Here is an 11,977-nt window from a genome sequence, read left to right on the forward strand (position 1 = left end):
CAATTAAAAATTCTTACTACCAACTTACTACCCATCACATTACCATTGGATTAAATAGAGAGTGTTGAAAAGTTTTTGAAGAGAGAAAAAATGTTAATATAATAGTAATTAGATAGGTAGTAGGTTAGTAGTAAAAAATTTTGGTAACGAGAATATCTCTCCTCGTAATTATATTTGAAAAAAATTTAAGACTAAATAAAAACTAACATAAAGAACAAACTGTGTTTTATTTTTTTAATGATATTCTTAAAGCTGGCACATTTTTTATTTTATTAATTTTTCTTAATTCTAAAAACTTTTTATTCTGTTCTTTCTAAGTTTCAACGCACGTTGATACGGCCACTTTATCCACCTCAGAGAAAATAGAAAAGAAAAAGAAAACCGAATCCCTGTGATCACCGCATTTCCCAATTCCAATTCCAATTCCTTCTTCTTCTTCTTCTTCTTCCCTTTCATCTCGATCTCGATCTCTCCGTCTGAATCCATCTTCACACCAAAACGCACTTTCTCGAATATTCACAACCTCGATCCCCTCTGTATATTCGTCTTCTCTGCTTCAATTGGTCCGAGATGAGCACTGGGGAACTCCTCAGCATCGAACCTCTCGAACTCAAGTTCCCTTGTGAGTTTCGCTTTTCTTTTTCCCTGGATCTGTTTGTCTTCCTTCTAGGGTTTGAATTTCACGTGTTTGATTTCGTTTTTTTTCTCTCTCTCTCTCGTTCATTGTGTTAGTTGAGCTGAAGAAGCAGATCTCGTGTTCTCTTCAATTGTTAAATAAGACCGATAGCTATGTGGTTTTCAAGGTAACATCAATTTTGTTTCAGTCTTTGCTTCCGATTTTTCGTTTTTTCTCCCCCTTTGTTTTTCGTTAATTTGGAGTATGATTCGATTGTGAATTATGGTTTTGCTTCTCTTATAATATCTGATAATCTGAACGTAATTTTAGTGTTCTCTTGAAGTTAAAGTGATTTCCCTTGTCAGTTTTTGCGCAATGTTGGATAGGAACAAACGATTTTTCTTACTTTTTGCAGCTTTTTGTGCGATGAAATGCAAAATTTGCATGTTTATGTTTGTATTTTGATTTTGTTCAGGTGAAAACAACCAATCCCAAGAAGTATTGTGTTCGTCCAAACACTGGAATTGTCTTGCCACGATCTACATGTGATGTTATGGGTACCGATAAGATTATTCTGAATGCATATTACTACCTTTTTTTTTTTCTTATTTATGTTTTATGGTCAATCAATGGATTGGTGACGTTTGGGCCCTTTTTTTTTTGAAGTTACCATGCAAGCGCAAAAAGAAGCTCCACCTGATATGCAATGCAAGGATAAGTTTCTCCTTCAGAGCGTAAAAACTAATGATGGTGCCAGCCCGAAGGATATCACTGCTGAAATGGTATAATACATCATGCTACTTGCTTTTCCATTTTCATTTGATTTCTTTTTTTTCTATTTTTGTTTGTTTGTGAAATTACAAGATTTGTGTCATTGGTATTGTCTAGTTCAACAAGGAGGCAGGGCATGTGGTTGAGGAGTGCAAATTGAGAGTGGTGTATGTTTCTCCAGCTCAACCACCATCTCCAGTCCCAGAAGGTTCTGAAGAAGGCTCATCACCTAGAGGTTCTGTTTCCGAAAATGGAAATGCCAATGGTTCTGACTTCACGCAAGTGGGTTCTTAACTTGTCCTGTTTTTGGGTTAACCTTCATTTCCCCCTATAAAATTCCTAGGATATCATTTGAGATGCCTTTTCTTTTTTGGGTATTTCAGGTAACAAGAGGATTTACTGAACGACCTGAGGCTCAAGAAAAGTCTTCAGAGGTAAAGTAAAATGACTTTTTGTAGTCTATTTGTTGTTTGTTAAATTTGTGGTTAGCTGCTTTACTAATTGACTGCTGTTTAAATCTAGTTTAGAATATACACATTTATTTTTTCAGGAAAGAGTATAAAATATAATTGAATTTTCTTGTTCACTATTTTAAAGATATTATCACTTGGTAAATTGCATTGATTTGTAACTATTTTTGACTGGGTGTTGTTTTCTTTTTCGTCCAACTAATTTTGTGGTAATTTATAAAGGCTGTAACATTTAGAATTGGTGCTGTGTGACAACATTAATTTGATTATAGTTGCTCTGTTGCAGGCAAGAGCTCTTATCTCAAGGTTGACTGAAGAAAAGAATAATGCAATTCAACAAAACACCAAGCTACGTCAGGAACTGGTGAGGATTTACAAAATATATGCCATCATTGTCATAGATAAATTTATTTAAGTATTATCTGATCTATATTTATTTTCCTTTTGTGGTGGAGGATTTTAAACTAAATCTGGAGTCTGAGCTCCCTCCACTAGGATGAGAATGTTTATGTTACTGTTATTGTAGCAGTAATTTTTAAAACTAAATATCATCAGATGCTCTTTCCTACTATTTAATTTTATTTGAAAACCCTCGTTGAACTAAAGAGCAACTAAAAACAAATAATGTTATGTGATAGATGAGGTAAGAAAAGGAGATATGTCTTGTCAAGGCAACTTCAGGAGGGGGACTTTAATTAGATAAATTTTTATGCTCTTCTTTTCTTTCTAATATTTTTTAGGGTCTTGAATCAGTCATATTCTTTTCATGGCATTGGATAGTGTTTGTGAGTTTCAATTATTTGGTACTAGGAAAACTGATGAACATAGAATTTTCTGCACCAGTATGTCAGTTTAATTTTAGGAACATTTTGGCTGGACATGATCCATTTGTGCTTCATGTTGTTTCATATTAATTCCTTAACTTCAAATATTTTACCTTAAATTGTGTTCAATTTTTGCTTTGTTCTCCTCTTCAATGACCTGTTAGGAATGTAACTCTTCCTGTCAATTGCTTTCCTATCAGTTTATGTTGAAACAACATAGTCTTCCAGGATTTTAGTCTGAATCGTGACGAAATTTTCTTGATAGAAAAGTGTATGAAGACCAAATAACTGGGTCTGATCTCTTTAGTATTAGTGCAAGTTCCTTTTTATGTGCTGCTACTATTCAATGGAGGGGAAATGGAAATTGACATGTGCAATATGTTTTCTATTGGGAGAGGGGTGATTTTGAGGGCTGGATTGTTATGTTACCCTAACGTGCACTTTAATTTCTGCTGCATATATCAACCGATTCTTTCAATCTAAGCTTTGGACGTAAGGAAGCACTTAATTCGATGATTTTACTACTTGTAGGAGTTGCTGAAGCGAGAAGGCAACAAAAATCGTGGTGGAGTTTCATTTATCTTTGTCATATTAATTGGCTTACTGGGCATTATTATGGGGTATCTCATGAAGAAGACCTGAGCATTTCAGCAATTCGATCTTGCTCCATAGTTTTTATCTTAGTTTTCTTCTTGTTCCTGACTATTCAAGCAATTATGACGAAAGTTAAAATAGATCAATTCAGCAAATGTTGGTTTTTCCTTTTACTTGTTTATTTTTGGGTGGATAACATTTTGGCAGTAGAAAACATTAGATGAAGTTGTGGGTCTGTGGTTGCTCTTACTGTGAACTGACTCATGCTTTCAGTAACATGCATTCTTTTTGTAAGTTAAGAGGGGAAGTTTGTTGTTTCTTCTTTCGTGGTTCATTCAGTGACTATCTCGTAATGTCAAGTTGTCAACAATGACCGTTAATAAACATAAATCTTGAGGGACTCTTTCATCTTCATGTCAAGAATGGCCGTTAGATGGTAGGTTCCCTGCTGCTTTTTTCAAAACATGTATTTTCACTTATTTATTTTGGGTCTTTGGCCAAGGTATAGCGTTGCTGTTAGATTAACCATTGTATAACTCGTGTTATAAGTTCTTTCTCCCTAGAGACATCCCGCAAAATTCTTGTCATGGATGTGTCTGTGATATTACTCTCTTTTTCTTCTTTTTTTCTTTTTTGTAAGTGTTGGTTGTTATTTTTTAAAGTTAAAATTTACGGACTCTTGAACCAATCATTTGATCATTTTATAACATTATTTTCATTTGAATACCTACCATTCGTATAAATGCAGAAACAGGGGAAACGTTTTTAATAGATTAAATAAATTTTAAACAAATTTAAAGCTGGGCATACACCTATATACTTTAGAAGAATTATTTTTCAAAGACAGTTGTTAGCAAAATTTGTGGTAGAATACATGGTATTTATTTTATTCGTAATAATTGTATGCGTAGAATATAATTTTAATCCATCGGTCCTTTTAATTGGTTTTCCTCATTCAAGAATATAGGATATTGCCAACTCGGGGTTCCTTTCATAGGCCGAAGAATTCTGGGTTATTCTCAGAAGAAAAATAATCACTTTATTCATATTAAATTACGGATTAATGTTTTTGTAAATGATAATTTTATTTTTTACGTATATATAAAAATATACAAACCTCATGTAAAGTCCTAAGTCCTGTGAAGAGAAGAGAAAGAAAACTAAAAAAAACTAATACCATTAATTATTATAGTTATCTCAAGTAAACTCTCGTGGTGAAAGCATCGAAAACCATTTCCATCGTTTAGGGCAGGAAAGGAATTGCATTAGTTTGTACAATTCAATGAGGTAAAATTTTTGGTTTAATTGCTAAATGCGTTGAAATTAAATTTTTGTATGATTGATTTATTAGTTTGTGAACTGATTGAGTATTAATTTATTTTAAATTTGATTGTATCAATATTTAGATAAATATATGTTAAAAAAAAATTGAGCTACAAATTCGACCCATTTTATAGTGTCTAAAAGGCTCAAATAATAAAATACTTAATCGATTTATTGAATTTGACCAAATTGTGAACTTAACACGAGCCAAGTCTGATGGGGGAAAAAAAATTCAGTTTCTTATTATTATGGTCTCAATTTTATTATGGCTCCTCTTGTAGTTTTCTGTACCAGGAACAGTTCTTATTTTCTTGTTCCCAATAACTCAGCCAAGAATATATCTAGTGCCAATCTCAGACCAAATCAAATCCAAAATTTAATTGCATGCATCCTCTCTAATTCCTCTCTATTATTTTTGTTATTACCACATCTGAGAACCCTAGAAAGAAGCGAAGGCAAGTCATCAACTAGCATAATTTCAACGCTTAGGCTGCCTCATTTTAGATTTTATGCAGTTAGTTTATGCTTGTAGTGTGAGAGAGAAAGAAACAAAAAAGTGAGTCTTATAATTTAAACTTTGTGGCAAGGATCTACTTTTGGTTATATTAAATGTTTGTCAAAGTGAGTTAAACATGTAAACAGGGACCTGGGTGGATTGATGGCACTCTTCAGGGTGCTGCTTCTAAGGGTTTCCTCCTGGAAGTTGCAATGTGCTATGAAATCTCCCTTAACCGTAACTTCTTTTTTACGCACATCCACTGTGTACTCTGTCAACCCTGCATATTATAGTTTTTGCAACAAGAACATAATTCTTTTACTAAAATTAAACAACCTTAAAACACACTCTCCATTAAACCCTGATTAATAAAAGTGGGTAAGTGTTATCCTTATATGCAGTATTACCCTTGTATATTTGTAAAGAACCTATTTCCGAATTCGAACCCGTGATCTTTGGATCACAAAAGAACTACTTAAGTAAAATTAAAACGAGCTTAATGGGAGAAAAAGACTAGCCTCTGATCTTGATCTGGTCGTGAACTAAAAAAGAAAGCTTTCTATTACTTATCCCTTTATTAAATATGATCTCGTTTGACTTTGCCATAGTGGTTATGTCGAAAATTGCTTTGAAACTGATTCAGATGACAATTTTACATTTCTCTACAAAAAACAAAGCAGAGTTCGGAACCTCACCAGTCATTTTTGAGACAACTCTGGAAACTCTCCCCCTACAACCGTTGCACTCCATATTTGCTGTTATCACTACAACCTGAAACTGATTACCAATCATTACAAAATAAGGCAGTGAGCTTGACATGTCTACAATTATCTAATTAGTGATATTACAACAACTCTTTCGAAGAATTGCAACAATTGTCTTATTGTATGATTTCTGAAAAACTTAGGAATAAAGGGAGAAAGGAGAAAATAAAAGAGAAAAAAAAGAATCTATCTTTGGATTAACAACCATTTGGATTAACAACCATTTAGATACTAGGAATAAATACTAAATGGCAAGAGACAGCTATTGAGAATTTGTTCAAAACTAAGGGAGTGAATATCAGAGAATAGTAAACATACCGAGGGAAGCGTCAAGTTCTCCATGTGAAGAAGAGAACGGTTATCATTTGTTATGGCCTTCAAGCAAACCTGTGTTTTTGTAATGGCCATATGATTATTATCTGCAAGCTCTGCTTCTCTCTTTGTTATGGTTTTCTTGAAGCAGCCTCTTCCGTTTTGTTACCGACCAATTTTTCATAATATCCTATTTTTCAAACTTGCTGTGTTAGGATTTAGAAAAGCTAAGCCTCCTATTCAATTATGTCATGTTTGGATAAACAATTTCCAAATGATCTTGTTTGAATAATTCATCTAAGATGCTTCCATACGCAAAGGCTGTCAAACCCTTTGCCAAGCATCTAACATAACATATTGGCTTCGCAGGTCGCACGTTCTAGCAAACAAATTCAACTAGCAGACTTTTTGGCCAATGACACTCAGTCTCCTAACAAATAAATATGTTTTATGATTTTAAATAGAGATAGATAAATTAAAACTATAGGCTACTAATTGAAAGACTTGTATGGAGAAACTTTAATTTTATTTGCCAATGTGATTCTAAGTCAATAAAATACATTTATTCTTAGACGTCAAAAACAATTTGTATACAGGAAAACACGTTGTAACAGCTAGCCAGCTAAACACTCCATATTTATTACAGAGGCCACCATCAGAGCCTCAGAGGCAAATCTATCCACTAACTCAAGTAATCCATTAAACAAATCAAAGGTGTAAACCTGGAGAATTAGACTGGCAAGTTTACGAAATGTCTAACTTGAACAAGGGGAGAAAGAGTTTACTAAAAAAAAAAGATAAAGAAAAACGCGAAATAGTTTTATTGCCAATTTAAAAAATAAAATTTATTTCTTTTTAAAAGTCAAGCCTCTGATATGAATTCCAATGTACCTTCTCCGCAATATATGAATCACAAGAAAAATTACATCTTGCAAGGGACGACTTAAAAAAGCAATTTAGATATTGACTTCAATTAATTGATACTTCTGTAGCAGTTTGCTCATCCGTTAGTCCTTAAACGTGTACTTCTCAAGCTATTTTATTCATTCCCGTTGTTAATTTCCTTTTTATGAGAGTAATGGGGGAAGTTAATACAACTGTTAACCACAAAAAGAATATAGAGTAATAAAGATAATTTCTTCAGATAAAGGGTAATGACTAAACTTAGCTCAGCATTTAATTCTACCGGTACAACTTAAGAAATTCAAACCAAAAATAGTTACAATTTTTTTTTCTTTAGGTAAAGCAATTTAATTTTGATTATGTTACTGGACAGGAAGGACTTAAAACTAATTACAGGTACAAGCTTGGCGGATCTGTCCATTACTCAAAATCCGTAGTTCACTTGGTCATCTATATTCTTGAAAGGGGAGAGGGGGGCAGATGAGTTGGGAGAAGCTGCTTACGAATTTGCTATAAAATTCTCAAGAATGAAGCCAGCACGATCCCATACTAGGAAGGAAAAATCCACGGAGAACACGATTTGTAACAATATATGGAGAACACATTGTTAAGGAAATCCAGAACACTTCTCTCAATCATCGCCTGTAAAACAATAGAATATGCCATTTCATTAAACAAATTAATGAAAACAGAGAAACAATCCCATTGTTAATTCAAAAATCACCTATAGAATGCGCTTTTTAAGTATCATTCGATTTGGTACTAACATCTTTCATACTTCTAATTAATGCAAATAGGAAACCAGCTTTGAACTGAAGCACACGTGTGCACGCTTAATTGCTCAGTCTATCAATAGTTTCTTTAGTAATGTCCACGAATTTGCTACCCTTTGTCCTCTAAATCAAGCAGAGGAGTGCATATACATCGAAAATAATTTTATACTGTCATTCTGCCAGTAAAACTAGAACATCACAGAACCTAAAACACAAAAAACTACAGCCAATAATAAGATATAAACAACAACCCCCCATTTTCTCACTACGAAATTCAACACTCACCAAAATTTTCCTTTCTTTCTACAATATTCCTGTTACTAGTAAAGTCTGATTATATACTTTAGCAGGAAGGGTAAAAAATATTAAAGTTCCAAATGTATTATGCGTATGAATTTTAAAACTCAAGTCTCATCTTCAGCTATAAAACAGTGCCAATAAAAAGATCTTAGTAAATGACAGCATCAAAATAGTGACCAGTAAGGTAGTAACTGACCAAAACAAATACCATAGCTATTCACTGAAGAATATCCAGCTTATTGTAAATTACTTTCTGAAAGAAGAAAATCAAAATTATGTGGAAGCCTTGTGCACTATGTCAACCTTTTAATACAAGTTTTCTATATTATTTTAATAAAATAGTGTTGTAAAAATAGTGATCAAGTAACCATATCTATACAATGATAGCGTATAAAATATTTAACTTTAATTTTTTAGTGTCCTTTTCACATTCAACCACCTTGCAGTTGAACAAGCAAACGACCTATTCAGCCTCATGTTAGATTTTGAAACTCTGCTGTATAAACAGCAACCAAGTTTGTCATCACTACATCTTTTTTTTTTGTAAATATCACTACATCTTTCAAACACGGCAAAGTGGTAATATAATTACTAGCACCATTGCCCAATAATTCATGCATTTAAAAATTGGTGTCGAGGTTGTGTCAGAGAGAAAACAGTATATTAAAAAATTACTCAAAAAAAACCTACAACAAAATTCCTTCTATTTGATATTTTTAATATTCAGTGGCACCGGTGTATAAACTAAAATTTGATCAATAACATAGCATAGCAAACATTTAAAGTCAACCGGCTTAAAGGAGGTTACTGCATATTGTCATAATTTGAGTACTAGGAACTTGGAAAGGCTACGTGATACAAAAGTTATAATCGAAGAATTTATCTAAAGAAGGCTCAAAGTTGCATGGTATCAATGCAATTGAACTGAAAAAAAAAAAAAAAAACTATACTATAAGTTAGTCCCGAAATTCACAGCTAACAACACGACCTACTAACAATCAAATAAGTTCTAGTCCAGACAACTGCCTAGAAAGAACACAACATATCAAAGAAAAGAGAATCACAACTAATACAACTCAATTCAGCTATAGTCTATAGATAAGAAATAACTCAATGAAAGAAAACCAAACAACTTTGATTAATTATATCAATCTTTCGTTCCAGACACAAGGCTACCGAATCAAAAATTATACATCTTTCATGCCCGTTTGAAATTGTTGATCACAACAAACTTCACAAATTATCAGGAAAGACTTAACAAAAGCAAATCAATCAAAAGAAACTGATAAAAAAAACTCCAAAAGCAAAACATGATTTCACCTGGAGAATCTTCTACTGCCATAAACATCTCCGTGACTTTGCCTCTTCTCGTGTCTCAAGGCTCTCTCTCTGTCCTTCTCACGCCTCTCCCTTTTCAGCCTTTCTTCCCTCAATTCTTCCAATGTCTTCTTCTTTTTCTCACCCTTCTTATCTCCCCCATCACCGCCACTCCTCTCATCATTACCAACATCATCATTACCATTGTCATTCGGTTTCCGAAGATACCAAGGCAACTGAACCCCCTTCCCAGCAACACCATAACCTAACCTATATTTCTCATCCTCCGGAGCCACAACAACGCTGGTGGAACTTCCATCCTCTTTCTTCATCTTCTTCCTCTTCGGACCATCTATTTCTGCCACACCGTCTTTCCTAGGTACTCGAATCGGGTCAAAAATCTTGATTCCTTCGAAAAGGTTGATGTGACCAGACTTAGGTTCCGTTTCCGGTTCCGGTTCATGAGGCTTCGTTGCCTCCGTCTCCGTCTCCGCCTGCTGAGGAATCAACGGAGCCAAACCTCGAGCGACACGAAGACGCTCGAGACGAAACTCGGTATCGCGTTTTCGCGCCTGTTCGCGCTTTAATTGCTCTTCTCTGGCTGCCTCCTCCTCGTCGCGACGGACTTTCTCTCTGTTGTCGAAATTGTAAACGTTCCAACGTTTCTGAGGGAGAATATTCAAACCACCATGCCCTCCCATTCTCAATTGCTTAACAATTCACCGTCACCGGTATAAGCAATTGAAAACTCAAAAGCACTGAGAAGATTACCGTAACCTCTAGGACGATACTCTCGATATGTTTCGATTCCGCAGTTACCGAATTGAAAATTTCCACGAATTCGCGATATTCTGTTGTATTTAAGTGAATACTCTTCAAACCCTAGCACGACGGATACCAAGACGGTGACCTAAACCAAAGGCAATGAGAACGCGCACCACGATAAAACGCATCGTCGTACTTTAATAAATTATTTTTTATCAAATTATTTTGCCGGAGAACTGTATGAGTCTTTTTTAGTGCGCCTAAGCCTGATCCTCTCTTATTTTATTTTTTTAAGCTAAAATTTACTTATAAATAAAAGTTAGGTCAAATAGATTTTGCGAAAAGCTCTTATAATGAATTTTTTTTTTATGTAATGAAAAAAAAAAATTTAAGGCAAAAGCTCCTAGAAGAAGCTTTTTTTAAACTCTTATATATTTTTCTTGAATTGTGTGTTTTTAAGTAACTTTTAAGCTAAAAATTGTATATAATCACCACACAACTTTTAACTTTCTTTTTTATGCTTTTTTTAGCTTTAGCTTATAAGTAGCTTCTAGCTTAAAAAAGAGAGGTCCAAACATGCTCTTATTCTTTTGTTTCAAGCCAAGCAACTAGGGGTCAAAGTGGGCTGGGCTGGGCCAGGCTGAGCTTTGTCTCAAAAAGCCCAAATGTATGTCAAGAGATTTTAATTTGACCTGATCCGAGAGTGTAGTATGAGTTTAACTGTTAGTCTAACCTAACCCATTTATATAATAAAGAAATGGTCTGACCTATCTCATTAGTCTATTAATTTTTTATTTTTATTTTTAGTACATTGTTAATTTTTAACTTTCAAGCAGAACATGAATCAACTTCACAAAGTACTCAGATTTTGTTGCTAAAATAAAAATCACAATTTCAACGCTCAAACAAAACTATAATCACAACAATAACCTATTACAATCTGTATTTAAGTCACTTTCAGAAGCAAAATGATCAAACTAAATAACATATATTTCATCAGATTCAACAAATTAATTCATAATATGTAAATCAAAATAACTGCATGAATCCAACAAATGCATCATGATGCTTGCAGTAGCTAAAAACTTCTCATCATCTTCTCTCCATGTAAATACAATTCCAATGTTAGATAAGTTGGCAAACAATTTGTAAATGTAGAACACAATAAACAAGATTAAAGAATAGAAAAAATATATTAAAAAATACCTTTTATATCATTTATTTTTTCTTCAAATCATACTTATTATGTTACCAATCTCCTCCATATATTAAAGTTTGGGTGATATTGTAAGAACCCGCACCGTTAATTAAGGAAGTTAATTAATTAATTATGAGAAATTAAGAAATAATTCTATAATTGACCTTAATAATTATTATGAGGCTTAGATAATTATAGTAAGAGATTAATAATGCTGAAAGTCACTTTTCTGACGAAAAGTGCAGATACCGGTTCTGCTACTCGATATAAATGCGTACCGATGAAGTATCCCGGAAAATTATAATAAGTATGGGAATATTACTAGAATAATATATAGGACATGTAAAATAAGTTTCAAGTCAAAATAATGAGAACGGGTGCCAGAACTGATACTGGCTATGGAAAAGCGCGTACCGGAAATGTGCTGCAAAAAATAAAATAAAAATATGATAAATATTAAAAAAATGAGTAGGTTCAGAATCCTAAGTTTGGAATTAAAATGCTAAGCGTAACAATTAGCGCTAATACAGTACGATTAAAACTTAAGTGGA

General features: G+C 33.5%; 3 protein-coding genes across 5 annotated transcripts; 1 reads left to right on the forward strand and 2 right to left on the reverse strand.

Moving 5' to 3' along the window:
- Nucleotides 1-337: 337 nt before the first annotated feature.
- LOC133287463 (vesicle-associated protein 1-2-like) lies at nucleotides 338-3,902 on the forward strand. Of its 2 annotated transcripts, XM_061485086.1 has the most exons (8): nucleotides 338-622; nucleotides 733-803; nucleotides 1,092-1,173; nucleotides 1,283-1,398; nucleotides 1,505-1,669; nucleotides 1,771-1,821; nucleotides 2,144-2,221; nucleotides 3,213-3,899. In XM_061485086.1, exons 1-8 carry the CDS (start codon nucleotides 571-573, stop codon nucleotides 3,321-3,323), a joined length of 726 nt encoding a protein of 241 aa, XP_061341070.1. In that variant the 5' UTR covers nucleotides 338-570; the 3' UTR covers nucleotides 3,324-3,899. The 2 variants fall into 2 exon arrangements, with proteins under 2 accessions (XP_061341070.1, XP_061341071.1); XM_061485087.1 differs by lacking the exon at nucleotides 1,771-1,821 and having other exon boundaries at nucleotides 3,213-3,902.
- Nucleotides 3,903-5,185: 1,283 nt separating this feature from the next.
- Nucleotides 5,186-7,708, reverse strand: LOC133287475 (uncharacterized). 2 transcript variants are annotated; one of them, XM_061485106.1, is made up of 4 exons: nucleotides 7,577-7,708; nucleotides 6,177-6,360; nucleotides 5,790-5,865; nucleotides 5,186-5,374 (listed from the first exon to the last, which is right to left on the reverse strand). In XM_061485106.1, exons 2-4 carry the CDS (start codon nucleotides 6,264-6,266, stop codon nucleotides 5,199-5,201), a joined length of 342 nt encoding a protein of 113 aa, XP_061341090.1. In that variant the 5' UTR covers nucleotides 6,267-6,360; nucleotides 7,577-7,708; the 3' UTR covers nucleotides 5,186-5,198. The 2 variants fall into 2 exon arrangements, with proteins under 2 accessions (XP_061341090.1, XP_061341089.1); XM_061485105.1 differs by having other exon boundaries at nucleotides 5,790-5,871.
- LOC133287474 (uncharacterized) lies at nucleotides 7,312-10,359 on the reverse strand. Its single transcript, XM_061485104.1, has 2 exons — nucleotides 9,467-10,359; nucleotides 7,312-7,715 (listed from the first exon to the last, which is right to left on the reverse strand). The coding sequence occupies exons 1-2, from the start codon at nucleotides 10,162-10,164 to the stop codon at nucleotides 7,709-7,711; spliced, it is 705 nt and encodes a 234-aa protein (XP_061341088.1). The 5' UTR covers nucleotides 10,165-10,359; the 3' UTR covers nucleotides 7,312-7,708.
- Between the last annotated feature and the right edge of the window lie 1,618 nt (nucleotides 10,360-11,977).

This window comes from Gastrolobium bilobum, unplaced genomic scaffold (genome assembly GCF_033153095.1).
Source record: "Gastrolobium bilobum isolate Gb01-03AN ecotype WA unplaced genomic scaffold, APGP_CSIRO_Gbil_v1 utg5060, whole genome shotgun sequence".
NCBI lineage: Eukaryota > Viridiplantae > Streptophyta > Magnoliopsida > Fabales > Fabaceae > Gastrolobium > Gastrolobium bilobum.

Coding starts and splice junctions, on each gene's coding strand:
- LOC133287463 (XM_061485086.1), top strand. CDS start 571: ATGAGCACTGGGGAACTCCTCAGCATCGAACCTCTCGAACTCAAGTTC. Junction 1,399..1,504: donor AGGATATCACTGCTGAAATG/GTATAATACATC, acceptor GGTATTGTCTAG/TTCAACAAGGAGGCAGGGCA. Junction 2,222..3,212: donor CCAAGCTACGTCAGGAACTG/GTGAGGATTTAC, acceptor TACTACTTGTAG/GAGTTGCTGAAGCGAGAAGG.
- LOC133287475 (XM_061485105.1), bottom strand. CDS start 6,266: ATGGCCATTACAAAAACACAGGTTTGCTTGAAGGCCATAACAAATGAT. Junction 5,872..6,176: donor AGAACTTGACGCTTCCCTCG/GTATGTTTACTA, acceptor ATTGGTAATCAG/TTTCAGGTTGTAGTGATAAC. Junction 5,375..5,789: donor AGTTGTCTCAAAAATGACTG/GTGAGGTTCCGA, acceptor TATAATATGCAG/GGTTGACAGAGTACACAGTG.
- LOC133287474 (XM_061485104.1), bottom strand. CDS start 10,164: ATGGGAGGGCATGGTGGTTTGAATATTCTCCCTCAGAAACGTTGGAAC.